The sequence below is a fragment of the Lepus europaeus genome, chromosome 14 (assembly GCF_033115175.1).
Source record: "Lepus europaeus isolate LE1 chromosome 14, mLepTim1.pri, whole genome shotgun sequence".
Lineage (NCBI taxonomy): Eukaryota > Metazoa > Chordata > Mammalia > Lagomorpha > Leporidae > Lepus > Lepus europaeus.
Window position 1 is genome coordinate 42,781,287 of NC_084840.1, and position 20,818 is coordinate 42,802,104.

At 41.4% G+C, this 20,818-nt stretch overlaps 1 protein-coding gene across 3 annotated transcripts in view; it reads right to left on the reverse strand.

Moving 5' to 3' along the window:
• The window catches only part of TRDMT1 (tRNA aspartic acid methyltransferase 1), an 81,862-nt gene that overhangs the window by 50,283 nt on the left and 10,761 nt on the right, over positions 1-20,818 (reverse strand). The window contains exon 1 of one of the 3 annotated variants that reach the window (XM_062210517.1): positions 9,580-9,699. The exons of 1 other annotated variant lie outside the window; for it this stretch is intronic. In XM_062210517.1, the coding sequence (XP_062066501.1) occupies positions 9,580-9,643 (64 nt within the window). In that variant the 5' untranslated portion in view covers positions 9,644-9,699. Of the gene's footprint in view, positions 1-9,579; positions 9,700-20,818 lie in introns of those variants that run through there. One more of the 3 variants, XM_062210519.1, reaches the window with a different exon arrangement.

Below are 20,818 nucleotides of genomic sequence, written 5' to 3' on the forward strand. Positions count from 1 at the left end.
GCCCAGAGTGCCAGACATCTCATGATTACTGTCCGTAAGTGACTGTTCTGAGATCTGTCTGTCCAAGTAGTAACAGAGACTTCGGACTCTGGACTTTGACTTTTCATGACCCGTGATGAGACCTTGAGAACGCAGCTTTCATATTACACCCTTAGCCATGAGTGTTTAGATTGATTTTGCCTTTATGCTTGGTATGTTTTATACTTATTACTATTGCTGAATATTTTTAGAGATTGTCTTACTCCTAGATGTGTGTTATGACCTGTGGACTAATGACATATTGAATGGTATTGACCTTTAGATGTGTGCATTGAATACATATTGAGTGGTATTGAACAATAAATTATATTGAAAAGACAATCACAATTCTGTGTGATTCTTCCCTGTGCTCTGACACGTCACATTAGCCTTGTAGAGCTGTATGACAAGTGGCACTCACAACACGATCCAAAGCCAAGAGCCAAGAGCTTCTTCCAGGTCTCCACATGGTGCAGGGGCCCAAGGACTTCAGCCATCTTCTACTGCTTTCCCAGGCCATAGCAGAGAGCTAAATCGGAAGTGCAGCATCCAGGACTCGAACCAGTGCTCATATGGGATGCCAGCACTGCAGGCAGCAGCTTTACCCACTATGCCACAGCGCTGGACCCCAAGTAAATCTTTTTTAAAAAATTCAGGGGACAACACTGTGGCACAACAGGTTAAAGCCCAGGCCTGCAGCATCCCATATGGGTGCTGGTTCAAGCCCCAGATGCTCCATTTCCAATCCAACTCCCTGCTAACGTGCCTGGGAAATCAGTGGATGAAAGCCCAAGTGCTTGGGCCCCTGCACCCACGTGGGAGGCCCATGAGAACTCCTGGCTCTGGATAGGCTCAGCTCCAGCCATTGCAGCCATTTGGGGAGTGAACCAGCGATGGAAGACCTCACTCTCTCTCTGCCTTTACCTCTCTCTGCAACTCTTTCAAATAAATAAAAATAAATAAATAAATAAATCTTGTTTAAAAACTCAGCAGAAACCTCCTTGACAATATCAAATATTTAATAATCAATTTTTCTAGAGGTCATTTTCATAACATGTAGTAACTTTCTATAACTTTAAAATTTGTAAAATGAGTTGCCTGTATTTATTGAGTACTTTATCTTTTTTTTTTTTTTTTTGACAGGCAGAGTGGACAATGAGAGAGAGAAAGAGAGAAAGGTCTTCCTTTTCTGTTGGTTCACTTCCCAGTGGCCGCTTGGCCAGCGCACCACACTGATCCGAAGCCAGGAGCCAGGTGCTTCTCCTGGTCTCCCATGGGGTGCAGGACCCAGTGACTTGGGCCATCCTCCACTGCACTCCCGGGCCACAGCAGAGAGCTGGACTGGAAGAGGAGCAACCGGAACAGAATCCGACACCCCGACCAGGACTAGAACCTGGTGTGCCGGCGCCGCAGGTGGAGGGTTAAGCCTATTGAGCTGCGGCGCCGGCCAAGTACTTTATCTTCTAAGCACTTTTTCCAAAAATTAATTTACATAATCTCATAACCTCCCTTTGATAAGTAAGAACTATTGTTGCCCTCTATAGTGGGCAATAATAGAAGAACCTGAGGAAAAGAAAAGCTTGGTTTTTGCCCAATGTCATACAGTGAGAAAGTAGGACCCATGATTAAATCCTATTGGCTCTATAAGGACTACATCAATACAGTCAAATGTATGAGCTCCTGGTCTCTTGCCATGTGATGCCCTATGAGACCTCAGGACTCTGTCAGCCAGAATGCCATCATCAGAGCCTAAACCAGTGCAGCTCACCTATTCTTAGACTGTAAATTTCCAGAATCATGAGCCAAAATAAGCCTCTTTACTTTATAAAGTTAGGCTGCCTCGGCTATTTCTTTACAGTGTTGCAAAGTTGACTACTAGACCACTACTGATATTTCTTCAAAGTGAGTGATTTCCATTCATTTTAATCTCCCTCACCCTTCCCTTTACTTTCTCTTTCAAGGAAGGAAAAGTGGCTTCTATAATTGGTTACTTTGGAAGAATAAACTGGGTAAGCTTGGTTCAGCTCTAACCATCTTCCTCTTAGGAAGTATATATGCTTCCTCTTGGGAATATATGCTCTGTGTGGTTCCTCCAGCTTTGCCTATAAGACATGCTGCCTAATTCTCTGGTTCAATATTAGCTGACCCATTGGACCTTCTCACTAAACCACATCCTCCAAATCAATCTTTAGTGATAATAAATATAATAAAAATGATGCAGATTTTTTACTTCCTATTTGCCTTACTCTCTTATTGCTCAATTTGTTAAGAATTAGAACAAGGGAAACTATTGATTCAGCCCTCTAGAAATAATCAATAGATAGGTTCTAAAACAAACTTAATAAGCCATCTATTCACTGGCACTGAGGAAGTGCTGTGTTCTGTGGAATACAATAATGAATATTGTGCAATGAAGTAAGCATTCATTATTCACCACATAAAAGATAGGTAATTCAGTCACCCAAAGGGAAGTTAGAATTCCCCTTTACTTAATGACACATCTGACATATTTCTTCTTCGCATTTCAAGTTAAGAAAAAAGACAAACTGCTAATTTCTACAAATACCAGAGAACAAATGCTGAATGTTTTTAAATAGGTCCAAGTTTTTACCTTGCTTCATTTTAAATCTGGTAAGTTATATGAGTAACTATGGGAAAATAGTCATAAAAAGAAAAATTTTACAATCCCAAAGGCAAATATAAAGGATAAAAAGTTAAATAATTCAAATTCCATTTATAACTGATGCCTTTAAAAATATCCTTAGGTGACATTCACATCTACCTGGAAAACAGTTTGTCACTGGATTCAGTTACAAACACCTAATTACGAGGGGTTTGGTAGAGTCTCAACTTGGCAGATAAGTTTATGAGGACTAAAGGCAAAAGAGATTCAGAAAAATGAGTAAACTGACAAATGAGAAGCTTAACATCTTAACAGAAAAATATCTAGGCTGAGAAATTCTTTCTAAGCAGGGTTAAGTATTATGGAGCTAAAACTCAAATTCAACACTGGAAGACCTTTAGAAATTACTTGACAAAGCAGGCCTTTTGCTTTTGGACTTCTAACATCTGACTATCCAGCAAACAGTCATCCCGCTGGAGCTTCCCTTTACTGTCCACCTTCAACCACATTCCACTCTTCTCCTGCCATTGCATTTTAAAATGAGAAAAATTTATTTGCTTAAATTTGCAAGTGTCCTTGCAGGCTCTCCTGATAACCTGCATGTAGCTCATGATACAACCTCTTCCACTGCTTTCTGAAGAGAAGTATTTTCATTTGAAACATCGCATTAGCCAAAACCTAACAAATAACACTGAAGCACACATAAGTAGTTCCTGTACAGGAGCCATACATATTAAAGAACGTGATGGGCAGGGAAGGAATTGGCGGAACAGTTAACATACTATTTGGGACACCCAAATCCTGTATTGGAATACCTGAGTTCAAGTCCTTGGCTCCATCCCAATTCCAGCTCCCAGCTAATTTGCACTATGAGAGACAATGACGGTTCAGTTAGGTCCCTGTCACCTACAGAGATACCTGGACTGAGTTCCCGACTTCTGGATTCAGACTGTCCTAGCCCCAGCTGTTGCTGGCATTTGGCAAGTGAACCAGGAGATCAGTCTCTCTCTCTCAAATAAACAAATAATTTTTCTTTTAAAAGAATATAATACTTGTTATGCCTGTAGTCATCTAGAATGCCTGCCAATCTTGACTATATTTGGAAATCTGACTACATTATGAATCCTTCCTTCCCAAAACCAAATTCAGAACTCACTTTCCCAGCTTCCTTTGTCTGGCAATGGGATCTAGTGCCCAATAACCACTGCATCTACAGAAGACTTGAAACAGAAGTAGCAATGCGAGGAAGCCAATGAGAAAATTCATCTTTTTGATGGGATAGCTGGTATAGGTATCGACCTCCCAGGGGAAAACTGTGATGGCCCTTCTGGCATCCAGTCCCCAGCACCGCTGGCACAGCTGCGGTGTCAGTGTTAGACTGCACTGCAGCAATATCCAGTGTAGTTTCGGTGGTGCTCCTGATGACCTAACCTGCAAGGTCCAACAGATTTGTGAACTTCCAAGTATCTTTTAGTATTTCTTCTGCTATTCGGCTAGAGAGTGTATTCTGCATTGTACAAGATTCAAAAAAGAAAAGAATTTGTACTAAGCAAACTATGGGTTTATCTAAGTGATAGTAGAATGAGTATCTATTCAATAATAAACTTGTCCGGCGCCGTGGCTCACTAGGCTAATCCTCCACCTTGCGGCGCTGGCACACCAGGTTCTAGTCCCGGTCCGGGCACCGATCCTGTCCCGGTTGCCCCTCTTCCAGGCCAGCTCTCTGCTGTGGCCCGGGAGTGCAGTGGAGGATGGCCCAAGTGCTTGGGCCCTGCACCCCATGGGAGACCAGGAGAAGTACCTGGTTCCTGCCATCGGATCAGTGCGGTGCGCTGGCCGCAGTGGCCATTGGAGGGTGAACCAATGGCAAAGGAAGACCTTTCTCTCTGTCTCTCTCTCACTGTCCACTCTGCCTGTCAAAAGTAAAAATAATAATAATAATAATAAACTCAACAGTCATCTACAGAGAAGCAGTCACAGCATGGTACTGTGCTATAAATTGTATAGGAACAAAAAAGAAAGGGACAAGATGTGTATTATGGAAATAAAAGGGCATAAAGATTTAAAAAAAAAAGTTAAATGAAATTTAGAAAACATAGAAGAAGGAGCAGGTGGGTTAAAGCCCCAGCCTTCTGCACTGGCAGCCCATATGGTGCAGGTTCAAGTCCTGGCTGCTTCACTTCTGATCCAGCTCTCTGCTATGGCCTGGGAAAGCAGCAGATGGCCCAAGTCCTTGGCCCCTGCATTCGCGTGAGAGACCTGGAGGAAGCTCCTGGCTCCTGGCTTCAGATCAGCTCAGCTCTGACCATTGCAGTCATCTGGGGAATAAACCAGCAGATGGAAGACCTCTCTCTCTCTCTCTCTCTCGCTCTCGCTCTAGCTCTCTCTGTAACTCTTTCAAATAAAATAAAAATAAATCTTTTAAAAAAATAGAAGCAGCTATGTACTGACTGCAACACTGCAATAGCATATTGCATGTAGTGATAAGAATGAACAATCTGTATTGTGGTAATAAAATGGTCATTGAGTTTGGGGTAAATCTATTCTGTTGGTAAATAAATATACTTTAGGCCGGCGCTGCGGCTCACCTGGCTAATCCTCCGGCTGCAGCGCCAGCACCCTGGGTTCCAGTCCAGCTCTCTGCTGTGGCCCGGGAGTGCAGTGGAGGATGGCCCTGCACCCGCATGGGAGACCAGGAGGAAGCACCTGGCTCCTGGCTTCGGATCAGCGCAGTGCATCGGCCATAGCGGCCATTTGGGAGATGAATCAATGGAAAAAGGAAGACCTTTCTCTCTGTCTCTCTCTCTCTACTGTCTAACTCTGCCTGTCAAAAAAATATATATATACATATACTTTTATAATTATTAAAATTTAGTAATGTGCTGAACTTAAACAACCCAACAGTAAAAATACAAATAACAGGCAATAGAACCGAACACATATTTCTCAGAGGAAGACTTACAAATGACCGACAGGTATGTGAAAAGATTCCCAACACCACAAATCATCAGGGAAATAAAAATGGAAACCACAATGAGTTATCACCTCACTCCAGTTAGATCAGCTATTATCAAGAAGACAAAAGACAACACACATGGGCAACAAGTGGAGAAAAAGGAACTGCAAACCACTGGCAGGGATGTAAACTAGTACAGCCATTGTAGAAAACAGAAGGAAGGTTCCTCAAAATCTAAAAACAGAATTACCATATAATCCAGTAATCCCACTATTGGGTATGTATTTCCAAGGGAAATGAAATCAGTCTGTCAAATAGACATTTGAGCTCTCAGGTTTATTGCAGTGCTATTCATATTAGTCAAGAAGTGGAAACAACCTAAGTTTGCACTCAGTGGTGAATGGATAAAGAAACTGTGGTACATACACACGATGTAGTACTACTCAGCCATAAAAAAGGATGAAATTGTGTTTATTTGTGTCATTTGCAATAATGGAACTTGGAGTCATTAAGGGAAACAAGCCAAGCATGGAAAACAAGAATCACATGATCTCACTGAAATGTGAAATGTGAGCCGGCCTAAAGTATATTTATTTACCAACAGAATAGATTTGCCCCAAACTCAATGACCATTTTATTACCACAATACAGATTGTTCCTAAGAAAAAGTGATCTCATAGAAGTTAAAAGTATAATAGTAATTGTCAGTGGCTACGGAAGGAAAGAGATGGGGAAAGGTTGATTTACATGACTACACTATAGTTAGATAGGAGAAATAAGTTCTGGTGTCCTGCTGTACAGTAGGTGACTACTGACAACAATTAATATACTATATACATATACATATATATGTGCATATATATATATATATATGCATTTTTAAAAAAGCTAGGAGAAGGGCTGGCATTGTGGCATAACAGATAACGCCCTGACCTGAGGCGCCGGCATCCCATATGGGTGCCAGTTCAAGACCCAGCTGCTCCACTTCCGATCCAGCTCTCTGCTATAGCCTGGGAAAGCAGTAGAAGATGGCCCAAGTCCTTGGGCCCCAAGTGGGAGACCCGGAAGAAGGTCCTGGCTCCTGGCTTCGGATCGGCACAGTTCCGGCCACTGTAGCCAGTTGGGGAGTGAACCATCAGACGGAAGACCTCTCTCTCTCTCCCTCTCTCTCTCTCTTTCTCTGCCTCTCCTCTCTCTGTGTAACTGACTTTCAAATAAATAAATCTTAAAAAAAAAAAAAAAGCTGGGAGAGAATTTTGAACATTTTGTCCAATAGAGGGCAAATGTTTGAGGAAATAGTTAAGTTTACCCTGAATTGAACATCACACAAATGCATACATGTCTCAAAACACTTCATAAATATGTATAACTTTTATGTACCACTTAAAAATAACTTTTTAAAAATATTCAATAACCATAATATGTAGACCACAAACCAAAATATGAGGGCATGGAGATGTAGGGAAGGCAGGATAGCTTCTTTGGATTACAGGGTCAACCAGGGAAGGCCTCTCTGAAGTGGCCACATATAAACCAAGATATGAAAGGTGAAAACATGTTAGAGGGGAAAATTCCAAGGTTATAGCACTCTGGGTGGAGACAATAACAAAAGGAAAGACCAGAACACAGAAGGAAGTAGGAATGTTTGAGAAACAGAGATGCAGAACAGAGAACCCAGGCAAGAGAAACAGGGTGACAGTGACAGACACAACTGAAGAGGCAGCCAGACACTGGATTGCACAGGTCTGTTACCAAGATGGGACCATAATTCTAGTCTCAAAGGGAAATCATTTATTCAGCAGGGAAGTGATATGATCTGGTTTACAAAAGATCACTCTGCTTGCTATGTGGATAATAGAAGGAATAGGAAGGCAGAGTGGAAGCGATAAGAGCACTTAGGAAATGATGACAGTAGGATAGTAGCAGTGGTAATAGAAAAATGCATATAAATTCAAGTTGCATTGCTAGTATGAAAGAAAATATCTAATTGTTTCATTAGTAAAAATACACTTAGTTAAAATAACATAATGTCTCTCATCAAATTAGCAAATGTTAAAATAGCTAATATCAGAATGGGTGTTGTGGTGCAGCAGTTTAAGCCACCACACGAGAGGCCTGCATCCTACTCTGGAGCGCAGGCTCAAGTCCAGCTACTGAGCTTCTGATCTAGGTCCCTGCCAATGTGCCTGGGAAGCAGTGGATAACGGATCAAGTGCTTGACTTCCTGCCACAAACATGGAAGACCCAGATGGAGTTCCTGGCTTCTGACTTCATCCTGGGCCAGCACCGGGTGTGCTGTCATTTGAGAAATACATTAACATATGGAAGGTCTTTCCCTGTCACTATGCCTTTCAAATAAATGAATACATCTTTTAAAAAATAATAGGTAGTATGTAATCCTGATGAATGTGTAGATGAGGGAGGCATTCACAAACCTCTGAAAAGTAATATACTATTTTATCTATCAAAGGGCTTAAGCAATTCTATTTTTTACTTAGTAACTGGCACACAGTGAATCTTACTGGTCAACAAATCAGTTTGACTTTTAGAAAACACTTAAAAGAGAAAGTCAGAATTTATGCTCAAGGATATAATTGCTGTTTCACACTGTCCTTGTTAAAAAGTAAGTAACAATCTATTCAACATCTAAGAAGTGGATGAATCACAACTTATGAAAAAGTACTAAGAAACTTTTAAGGTCTTATTCTTAAGGGGCTTCAAGATAGGGGAAAATGCTGACATTACACAATCTTACAAAATTAACAGAGCAAACAGTATTGAAGTTTTTGGTTTGTTTTCATGTGGTTTTAATGTGAGAAATCAACACAGAAAACCAACAAGTAGTAAAATTTTAATATTCACTAACAGTCTAGAATCAAAACTCAAATATTCTGCTCAAAAAACATGCTCAACCCATTAAGTATGGTCTGTATCTTAACAGTGTTAGTCTCTTGTTACTCTTGGTACTAAAAAAGGAAGCAGGTAAGTTTCAGTTAGTGGTTGTCTTAGCAATTTAAGAATAAATCCACATGTTCATAGTCTATTTGTCATTCCACATCCTCTGTGACTGGCGCAGTACCTGGCGCAGAACAGGATCTCCAACAATTTTTTGAGTACCACCAAAAACAAACATTCCAGTTCCAAGTTAGCATCCAGGAAAGTAAAAACGCCAAGACGAAACAGATACATAAAAAGTAATTGTGATAATAATTTGCAGTACTGAGTGGCTACAGTGTACTAGGTAGTAATGAGCACTTTCTACTTCTTATATTTCATTCTCATCATCCGTCCCCGGAAGTGCCGCCTCTCACACTTTAAAACCAGAAAACATTCTTAAAGGTTAAGTAACTAACTAGCCCAAGGTCACACGTAACAAAGTTTAAACTCAAGTTCCAACTCCTCTCAGGCAACTAAACGTAGAACTACAGAAGACAGGATGTGTCTTTCCAACCATCACACTTCACCACGATCTCCCTCTCTGCTTCCCCATACACTCCTATTTAATGCTTGCAAACTTCTCTCAGGAACTGTAGTTACCCCTTTCGACACCCGTCTCTCCCTGGCCAGCCCACCCAGGCCAGCTCCCGCCCCGCCGGGACGTCCTCCTGGGTCCTGGACCAGCACCAGGCTTCTCCGCGACCGCAAACTTAGAAGCGGGGCTGGGCCGTCGGCGGGGAGCTCGCCCCCTCCCCCAGCTTTGTGGTACCACTCTTGTTTGACTTCACAGCCTTATGATTCTTGACTCACGAACTAGGCCTTGAAGGCCCTCGGGACAAAGCTCGAGGCCGGGAAGACGAGCCAGCCCACAGGGGTGGAAGAAGGCGGCGCGCTGGGGCGGTTTCCAGGACAACGGGGCCCACCCCACCCCGCGCGCTCGCTCGTCTCCGCCCCTAGCGTCTCGCCGCTCCACCCCTCTCGGGCACCAGTGCTCGAGTGAACGCCCCGGAGCTGATAGAGAAGGAAGCGCTAGGTCGTGTCTCACCTTTCAGCGCGTGGTGCATGCCGCCGATGCCGCTATACAGCTCCAGGACTCGCAGGGCCTCCATTCTCTTGCCGCCGCCGCCTCAGAGCTAGGCCTGCCGGTCCTTCGCTCTTTTCGCTCCGTCCGCCCCGTTCCCTCCGCCTTTGGTTCCGCAGCGTTTCAGTACCCGCCCCCCTCCGCGCCTGCCCGCCCGCCCCCTTCCTGCCTCTCCAGGTCAGGGCTTTTACAGCGCTGTGTGGGGCCTGGGGAGCGCTGGTAGGGGGCTGAAAGGGAACAAAAGATAGGAAACAAAAAGGGCTCTCAAGTGAAGCCTGATTTGCAGGAAGGCCATTCGAGGAAGAGAAATTCAATTCGGAGTTCAGTAGAGAGATCACCACTGGCCTTGTTTTCAAAGTGGTTAGAATCCAGAAAAAGCTGTTTTCCAGGCAGGCTGCCTTTCTGTCCTTGGAAGCCTAAATCGAACATTCTTTTTACTACTGAGCACATACCAGGTCGTTGGTGTGCGTGTGCCTGGGCTTACGTAAGTCAGACGAATGGCTTTCCAGGAGAAGGTCCCAGAGTCAGCCAGCACAAACCCAGAGGAGCCCTCAGTGGGTGCTAGTAATTTAGGTGATTGCTGTAATTAGTAGCCGCTTGAAAAAACACCCCTACGGGATTACTCTGAAAATCATCTAGATCTATGGGCCCCTAAGATTTATTATTTATTTGTGTGACAGGCAGGGCGACAGAGAGATTTTCCATGCACTGGTTCACAACCCGAATGGCCCAAAAGCTGGGCGTGGGCCAGGCAGAGGCCAGGAGCCAGGACCCCATCCAAGTCTCCTACTTGGGTGGCAGAGCCCCAGGTACTTAACCATCACCTGCTGCCTTCCCAGGTGCATGAGTGTGGAACTGGATCCGAAGCAGGGCAGCTAAGACTGGAAGCAAACCGCGGATATGGGATGAGGGCATCACAAAAGGCAGCTTAACCTACTGTACCACAACTAGAAGTCTTTGAAATGTAAATCGACTGATCCATCTTGGTTTGATCTATGAAATTAACTGTTTAAGTTGTAAATGTTTGTGGGACTGTAAATGTTTTGGCTTTATGTTTGGGTAAGAAGGAAATCATGATAGATGCCAGGGAACTGAGTGTTAGCTTTGGCACTGTGAGAATCTGGTTGTGTGACTTAGCATGAGCAGGGTTTTCTCACCTGTTAAATAAAGGGAAAAGAAGGGGGAACCCGGAATAATTCTCAAAGGTATTCCAGTTCCAAGATTCCGTAGATTATTCTTTGAAAAAATGAGTCCTAATTTGACTTGTTAATTATCTGTTCAGATCGAAATATCTATAAGGAAAGCATTTGTATCTGCTTTAAGCAAGTGTACTCCTGAACCTACACAACTTACGGAAACCATATAACCACTTATATCTGTATAATATATGAAATAAACATTTCCATTATGTAATATTACTACCATAAATACCAATAATAAATTACTATAACAAAATATATTAAATATAAAGGGAGGCCAGCACCGCAGCTCACTAGGCTAATCCTCCACCTGCGGTGCTGGCACCCTGGGTTCTAGTCCCGGTTGGGGCGCCGGATTCTGTCCCGGTTGCTCCTCTTCCAGTCCAGCTCTCCGCTGTAGCCTGGGAAGGCAGTGGAGGATGGCCCAAGTGCTTGGGCCCTGCACCCACATGGGAGACCAGGAGGAAGTACCTGGCTCCTGTCTTCGGATTGGCAAAGCTCCAGCCGTAACGGCCATTTGGGGGGTGAACCAACAGAAGGAAGACCTTTCTCTCTGTCTCCCTCTTACTCTGCCTGTCAAAAAAAATATATATATACATACATACATATATATGTATATATATATATATAAAGGGAGCTAAATAATCATGGCAATTTATATAGTCAACAGCCAATAAATTAATTAAATCTAGAACCTGTTCAGCATTAGAGCATAAATTGAAATAAACATGACCAAGGATCTTACCTTGTAAGGGAGAGACATACACATGTGGCAAAATTAATGAAAAATATCAACTTCCTGAGAGGGAGGGGGCTAAAACCCCATCCCCACAAAGGTTGATTACAAGCCCTTCACTTTCATAGTTAAGGGTTGGGGGAATGTAGTCCTAACCTTACTTTTCTGCCGTAACTTTGGTTTCTCTCCTGTTTTGAACTCTGCTATCAATTAACTGCTCGGCATTCCCCGTTCTCCAGTTCTCAGTGCTTATGTTCCTTGCTGGAAACCTCCTAGCCTTATTCAATGGAAGCTGCTCCCTTCTAGACTCCCAGGCCAGAAACCCTGAATCATTTGTTTCTCGGTCTTCCTTGTCTTCTGAAGAACAGGTCTCACCTATTCCTGTCATTCAGTTGTTTCTGTTCTTCCTAGTCCAAGTTTCATGTTGTCTGTGTACAATCTTTATGTATAATTTCCTCACGTGGGGTAGTTGTTCAAGAATGAAAACTTTCTTCATAATACTACTTTATGACTATCTTCATGGAAGCATCTGTAAAAGTTAGGCCCCTCTGGATTATGTATGTGCTGTCTTCCCATCACTAGCACAAATTATGTGATGGGGGAGAGTGGGGAGGGTTGGGAAGGGACAGCACAATAGGAACAATTGAAGAGGAAGATAGGATGAACAAAAAGAAAATACACGAGAGGCCTTCAAAAAGTTCTTGGAAAATGTGTATTAGGAAAAATCAATGCCTGGACTTCACTTTTTTTGTACTAAAATAAATTTTTAATTCCATCTCTCTGTGAATTCTGGAAGTAAGTACCTGTATTTGATTACTTTTCCCCAAATCAAATTCTGAATATTCATAAGGGCAAAAAAGCTCTCAAGTCCCATAGTTATCTTCAGTAATACAGCCAATGGTGCTTATATTCTGCTTACAAAAACTCAAAACTCTGTTTTGAAAATATAAACAAATATCAAAATTTGGACCTTAGTATATTCAGTGCATGCTAACACTTGGAAGATAAAAGCATATATGAAACATCAGATATCCAGTCCCTTTTAGATTTCTCCTACACTGATTTAAAGGAACTTTTCTATAATGAATAGTGTTGTGTGTGGTTAAGAATGCGAGCTCAAGAAAAGGATGTTCCCTTCCCATATCAGAGTGCCTAGGTTCTATTCCCAGCTCTGGCTCCTAATTCCAGCTTCCTGCCAAGGTGCACCCTGGAAGGCAGCAGTGATGTCTCAAGTAGCTGGACTCCTGCCACCCATGCGTGAGATCGGGACTGAGTTCCCAACTACCTAGCTTCAGCCTCAGCCATTGCAGCATTTTGGGAGTGAACCTGCAGACAGGAACACTCTCTTTCTCTATCTCCTTCTCTCTCCCATCCTCCCTCCCTCTCTGCCTCTCAAAAAAGGATTTTTAATTTAAAAGAAACAATGCAATCTCAAGAGCCACAGTGTAGACAGAAATCAATCTTGCCTATTTGTACCTACAGGACTTGGGAGAAAGCCACTTAACCTCTGCGAGCCTCAGGATACTTCTAAATATTATAAATCAGTGCAAGTCGTTGCTATAAGAAATAAGGATTAAAAGCACTTAGCTCAGTGCCTAGAAAAATAAAAATAAATGTCTGTTTATTAAATAGCAGCTATGTACAATAGGTGCCCTATGTGAGCAGTTTCACATTCTGTAGCTTTAGTCACCTCTTGTCCACCCTGATCCAAAAATATCAAGTGGAAACCTCCAGAAATAAGCAATTTATAAATTTGAAATTGAGGACCATTCTGGGTACTATGATGAAACCTCAGCTGCCCTACTCTGTTCCACTGGACACGAATCATCGCTTTATCCAGCGTTTACACACTATACACCCTAGTGGCATATTTGTCACTTCATAGCCCCGTTTTGTTAATGGGCTCTGAGGCTATCAATGTGCTTGTGTTCATCTATCCCTTATCTTACCTACTTGCAAGCCTAGTGATGCTAGCAATTTTATTACTGTAATTGTGATAACTATTCTATTTTGTTAGGAGCTCTTATTAATAATCTCATACTATCCCTGATTTATGAATTAAACTTTATCATAGATATGGGTATATAGGGAAAACTTGGTATTACAGTTCAGTACTATCTGCTGTTTCAGACATCTCCTAGGAGTCCTGGAATGCATCCTCCTTAGAGCAGGGGTGACAACAGTGAGGACAGCCTCTAAGCCACACATCCCCAGTCTCTTCACCTGTTGATCACACTCCAGCTTGCCACGCCCATCTCAGATACCAGAACTGAACCCTGGGCCCTAAACTAGTCAACACACCATAGGGCAGTCCAGATGGCCATAGGTCTCTCGGGACTTTAGGGGATCTCGGGTCTTGTGGGAAGGATTCAGGAACCATCCGGAATTCAGAGGCATGGCAGAGGGGTGCTCAGCCTGGTAATACAGATAGTCAGGGATCAGGCCAGCTCACATAGTAAGGAAGAAACATGCTAATTCTTTGCTCTCAGAATGACCAGGATAGCTGTGAAAGGTGGATCTATAGATCTGGCTATCTCCAGACCAATTGATGAAGTGACCTTACTAGGATGCATGAACTGGAAGCTCTAAGGTGGAGGTGAGACAGGACCAAGTAATACATCCAGTCACTTCCTGGATCATCCATGTGTTAGGAACTGAAGAAATCTTCATTGTAAAATTTTTTAAAAATGTAAAAATCTATTATCTGTTTCAGACCATCAGAGTGCCAATAGTTAACAAAAAAACAGTTGAATACCATTTTACTAATTTCTTTGATTCTCTAAAAAGTTATAGCCCTCAATAGGGTATTCATACCTGGTGATTTAAGTCATATTAATTTAATGAGCATTAAACATTTAGTTAATCACTTCCACTAGGCACATTTCAAGGACTCAGTGGCCATCCATGACTGGGGTCTACAGTATTGCTCATCACAGAAAATTTTATTGGGCAGCCTTGCTCTAGAATGCTGGTCTCCTGGAGTTAACATCGATGGATAGCCTATCAATCAATGAACAGTGCTGCAATGTGCGGAAATGCTTAACTACTGAACACTGCTTTAAAATAAGTGTCCAAAATGTGTAGTAAAAGAAACTCAAGTAAAAGTAGATCTTGCAGCAAACATTCCTTCTCTTTCTCTAGTATCCAGTCACTTCCTTATGGACTGTCACACGGGAACAGCAGCAGAGGCAGCAGTTGTGTTGTATCAGTGACATGATAAACTTTTATGAGAGAAAGAACAGGTGGAAAATGAACTTCCTGGTACGTCTCCGGAGTAGTACTTTTCTGTTGCAAAGCACATTTTGGTGACTTCTGACTGTCCATATTGTTATCTTACCTCCGAAGAAGAAAAAGAATGCTTTCAAAAATTAGAATCAAAGGAAAGTTAATTATATATTTGCTACTGAAAAACAGAAATCACGCAGTTTACTTTATACTTTACCATTTCAGAGTGTTCAATCATAGATTTTAACATCAATTTTGCTCTTGGGGGTTATTTTTGAAATGACTAATTTGAAACAATACTTTGCAGCAAATTTTAAGGATTGTGTTTTAGTTCAACTAAAAATAGTGGGATTCTTTCTTTAAAACTGCTTTCATGCACTCACAGGGAATTAGAGCTGGAAGGACACTTGAGGAGTATTTAGTCCAGCATTTTTCAAACTATTTATAGAGACAGAACTTTTTGTCCAAGCAAAATTTCATTTGGAATCAGAGGCACAGAGAAATACAGAGAAACTGTGTCTAAACACACACACACACACACACATTTTCTGTTGTTGAAGCATGGATAGTAGCCACACAGGCCCAGAATAATTCCAGGTAACCTCCTTTATCCCATGGACTACCACAACTACCTCTAAATCATACTATGGTCTTGGATTATAAACCACTGATTTCATCTAACCCCAAGTTTAGAGATGAAGACATGGAGATGCATAGAGTAAGTATCTTGTCTGACTCCACAGCTAGTGGGAAAGCAGGGAATTCCAGCTTGGGTTCTTTCCGAGTTCTTTCAGAGCTGGCTATACCATCACGTGGTATAAAAGCTTCTGGGTAGGTTCAGTTGGCCCAAGCCTGTGAGGCACCTACACCTGCAGACGCCAAGCCAGGGAGCCAAACTAAAGCAGCCTAGAGCCAGAAGACGTTACTTCTTGAGAACAGACTCAATTGAGGACTGAGGGAAACTTTTGAGATCTGCAAAGTACACCTAAACAGATATGGTAATACCCGTTTAAAAGGCCACAGACAAAATGGTTAAAACTGAGGTTAGCACTGTGGAGCAGTGGGTTAAACCACTGCCTGTAAATGTTGGCATCCCGTATCAGAGTGCCAGTTAGAGCAACAGCTGATCTGTTACTTCTGATCCAGCTTTCTGCTAATGAGCTTGGGAAAGGAGCATATGATGACCCAAGTGCTTGGGCCTCTGCCATCTATTTGGGAGACCTGGACGGAGTTCCTGGACCAGCTGTAGCTATCGCAGCAATTACGTGAGTGCATGAGTGAACCAACAGACAGAAGACATCTCCATCTCTCTTTCTCTCTCTCTCTCTCTCTCTCTCGCTCTCGCTCTGCCTGTCAAATAAATCTTTTTTAAAAATGTTAATATTCTTTCACAAAGGAGGAACAGGCTGACAAACTAGTTACTAACATTTATAATAGATTCTCTGCAAAGATAGCTTGAGACAGTGCAAGGAACCTGGTTCTTAAAATTCCATGAACTAAGATGAATTTCGTGACTCAGTTTCTTCACCTATGAAGTTAATAATATTGCCAGCAAGGTAGTTGCCTGTATTATTATTGTATGTATACACACACACGTCAGTAATGTACCTAGCTCAATAAATACTGGTTTTCACCTACTTACTGGCAACTTTTGTCAAAAGGTATAACCCAGTCTTTTATAATAACAGAATTATTTTCCAAATATGTTTTCAGAGTCTAGTTGGTATGCTACCTAGCAAGATGCCGTTCCTCGTGGTTTTCTGTTACGCCCTCTGTGCTTTGCTGGGAGGAAATCACGACACAAGCTGGGAATAGTAGCAATAGAATTTAGTGACTCTGAGAGCTGTTATTACTCTTTTCTTTTCTCTAATGGTTCACCTGAGCATTCAGAGCTGCCTGGAGGCAACTACATCACAAAGCAGACCCAGTAACACCAGGAAAAGGAAGTGCCTGCACACACACACAGACACATGCACAAACACCCCCACAAAACTCCTTGTTCCTCTTCACAGTCGTTTCTTTTCAGTTGTTGCAGTCATCAAACTGAGAAACTAAAGCCCAGAGAAAAATAAAATATAAGGATTTTTCATTGTATCCTTACTAGTTAGAAACTAGTTTAGATATACAATAGTATCAGAATCATTCTGTTATGAGCCAATAGTGATAAAAATGACTAAACTGTAATAACAGTTCCATAATTCTGCCATGACTATATGTACTCCCTCCACTTGAATATAAGAAAACAAGAACCTTTGCATTTATTTTAAATTGCTAAAATCTACCTTAGCTTTCAAAACCACTTATGTGAGAGTAATACAACACACAAGCACATCTTATTCCACAAAAATTTGCTCCAGGCTTGGAATGCAGAGGCCATCAACCCTTATTTTAGCAACTTTTTCTTTCAGTTCAAGCCTATGAGCATTTCACTTCCATCTAAGGTAAATACCACTAATTTAAAATGTCTAAATTCCCCAAAGGGATTTGTAGCATGTTTAGTCACTCAGAAAATACTAAGTGACTAAAATAGACTCTATTTCAGTAGATGGCATACATACATTTTACTAATAGGATAATATCAAAATGAGATAATACAGAGCTAGAAATGTCAAAGAACACTGTAAGTGTTTAAAATTTTATTAGGCCATTTTAGAATTATCAGATTTTCTTTTTTAATATTCAGTTTTATACAAAGATTAAAAAGTAGGAAACTTCATGTGATTTTTCTCAGTATTACAAAAATCAAAATGGCTAACATATTTATTTACAAAAAACATAATCACATTTTTAAAAGAAGAGAAATAAGAAGACAGCATCAGTTTAGAAGGGAAAAAAAAGTCTGAAAGTTATCAAATAATAAACAACCAGGAGTTGTCATGGATTCTGAGGGAGAATTTCACACAGGAGTTAAGGATTCTGGTCAGGAAAGAATGTGAAGAATCTGCATGTCCTATCTTTTCTACTCCTTTCATTTTAGAACTACTACTAGAAGAGAGTAGAGAAAGAATGCAACACAGAACATCAGCTGTGTATCCCTGTAGAGTTCACAGTTTTAAAATCCAAAAACTGCAACCTGCAGTTTCATTTTGGCACTTGTTCCCTACTTGGAAAACATATTTCTGAATACCTCCCTAAGTGACAAGAGCCCACAGACATGCATTAGAAAACCCTAGCCTACTAGAAGTTCAATCCAACTCCAAGAGTCTCACTTCTGACCACTCTTTCTCTTTTTGGCTAATATATAAATATTTGTGTCCTTTATACATAATTTAGGAAATAGAGAAACATATAGAAAAGAAAATTTAAAAGCTACAAGAGAGGGGCCGGCGCTGTGGCAAAGGGGGTAAAGCTGCGCCTGCAGCGCTGGCATCCCATATGGGTGCCGGTTTGAGTCCCAGCTGCTCCACTTCCGATCCAGTTCTCTGCTGTGGCCTGGGAAAGCAGTACTCCTTGGGCCCCTGCAGCCACATGGGAGACCCGGAAGAAGCTCCAGGCTCCTGGCTTCAGATCAGTTCAGCTACCCACCACCACACCATCTTTTCATCAACTTTGTTATACTGCCTGTATGTTGTTACTCTAAATGCCTTGTTTAAATTACAGTGGTGTGCAAAGGCTCAGAAGTATCCTGTTTTTCTTTTCTGAGTTTTGCTCCAGTATCTTCAAATTGGCTCAAAATTGCTAAGTCCAGATAATTTTTCTGGGTAGTATCAACAGGATATGAAAATGTATGCTTTAGCTCAAGTACTAAAACACTAGAAACACATTCCAAAGTGAAATACAAAAGAATAAGGCAAAACATCCAAAGGAAGCTTCCAGAAGGAGTTACACAACTCCCACAACCACTTATCTATGTCAAAGGTATAAAGAGTTGGAGGTTATTCAAGATGAAAAGGGAATTTTTGTAGAAAGTTATTAGCATGCTAGGGACTGACCTTTCTCTAAGGAATACAGGAGGGGGCCTGTCTGCTCCTCACCTCCAGCCTAATGCAAAGAGCTTCCAAAGACACCAGTGTATTTAAAATTGAAGCCCTTTAACTAAAAGTTTGGAGAGTCCAAGTATTTCCTTTGGACGACATCTGAACTATGCAAGAGGGAGCTGTCTTGGATCTTGTTCAAGGGATCACCCACAGAGAAGGTCCCAGGGCAAAAAGAGGAAAGCAGTGTACCCAGAATGACTCCCAGGGGACTATGGAAGGAATACATGTGTATTTCTGCATGTCAGGGGAGCAGGAGAGAGAGAGAGAGAGAGATCCCTGGTGGTAAGAAGTCTCCACCAAAGAAGCATCTGCCAGGAAAAGGGTTAGTTTTAAACACATGTCAAATCCAGAGATGTAAACACAAGGCCAAGTAAGAAATACTCCTGTAACTCTTCGCCAGTATGACCTCTCACCCTGAAGAAACCTTAACAAGATGGGGAAGGAGGAAGGGAGGCACCTAAGTAGGGGGAGTGAGAAAATCAAGACGTGCTTTGTCTATGGCTCCAGCACATTCTAGCTAGGGAGACAAGAGATGTAACATCTATTACTATGATCCATTTTCTCATTTGCAGTGATTGGAGAATCATTTACTCTCAATGGGACAGATCAGGAAACTGCTTGAATTTTCATTTGTAATGTGATCAGGCCACTTAGTAACTGTTTCTTTGTCTTCTTATTGTCTCTTGCCCTTGACTGTTAGACACAGTCCCTTTTTCTCCTCTTCATGCTATAATTTAATAATAATAACAACAATAACTCACAGTGATTGAGTGTTTATTTTGTGCAAGATACTCTATCATGTGTTTTATATTCATTGCTCGCTTCATCTTCACACAACTCTATTATTATCACTCCCATTTTACAGCAAAGGAAAAGGAGGTTTTCCCATGGTTACATCATCAGAAATAGATAAACTGGGGATCTAACCCAATTATCTGACTCCTCAGTGCCCCACTCTTCCCTGGAAGAAAGAATGAAATGTTGTCTCCCAGTTCAATGAAATATCATACTTGCTTGCTTTAATAAAACATATGTGGATCTCCCCCATTCCATGAGAAAATTGAAACATTCCACTGAAGGAGAATTAGTAGAAAAATAAACACAGCTATTTCTTTGTAATCATAAAATCTGCTGAGGTACACATTTATTCCAAACTCCTGGATGATGTCATTACACCAACAACCACGAAGCTAACTCAACCCAGACATAAAATAGCAACAATCATAACAAGAACATCTAAAAATGGTAAAGCCCGATCTTTAGAAACTGCATTTTGATATTTTCATCTAATTTTATTCTCATGAAAATCCCATGAGTGGGCATGATTTACCACAATATTTTTGGTTAAAAGCTTTCAAAAGCTATGATTTGTTTAAATTCAAACATCTTCTACATGATTAAGTCAGGATTGAAAAGCACATAAATCAAAGAGATTGAAACAAGCAGTACATTTTTGCATCATCTTCTAAACACTTCGTTATCATCAGTTTTTACATTAATAGTTCTTGACCCTTATGGTTCTCATTTTCCAGTAATCAGAAAGCCTCACAAATTCTCTTACACATATTAAAGCCCTCATTTCATTCCAATGAGATCATTCATGAAGAGCAGAATGCATATGGTTGTCAGATGGTGTCCCAAGAGACAAATGAATTGGCCAAGCCAACAGAATACAAGAGTCTTACAGAACTTTACAAACCTGAGTTGAATTTATGGACTAATATGGAAAGGCATGCGTTTTCTCACTGCAGAGATTATTCTAGAATTTCTAAACCAAGCATATATTTCACAGTAACTTAGTCATCTGGGTTGCTCCTCTCTGAGAAAACAAACACTCATGCAAACAATTAGTTCTGCAAATTAAATCTCAGGCTTTTAAACTGTATTGCTTGTTTGAATTGCAAAAGCGAAAGCATTCTTTTCTATGGCTTCTTCACTCCCTCACAAGCAAAGACTCATTTATTTCCCCCTTCTCTAACCACTATACCTTCCTGTTCTACATGGCCACATGTACCAATGATACACTAGCCTAGTGGTCCTCAGATTCACCTGGAAGTCATATTCAA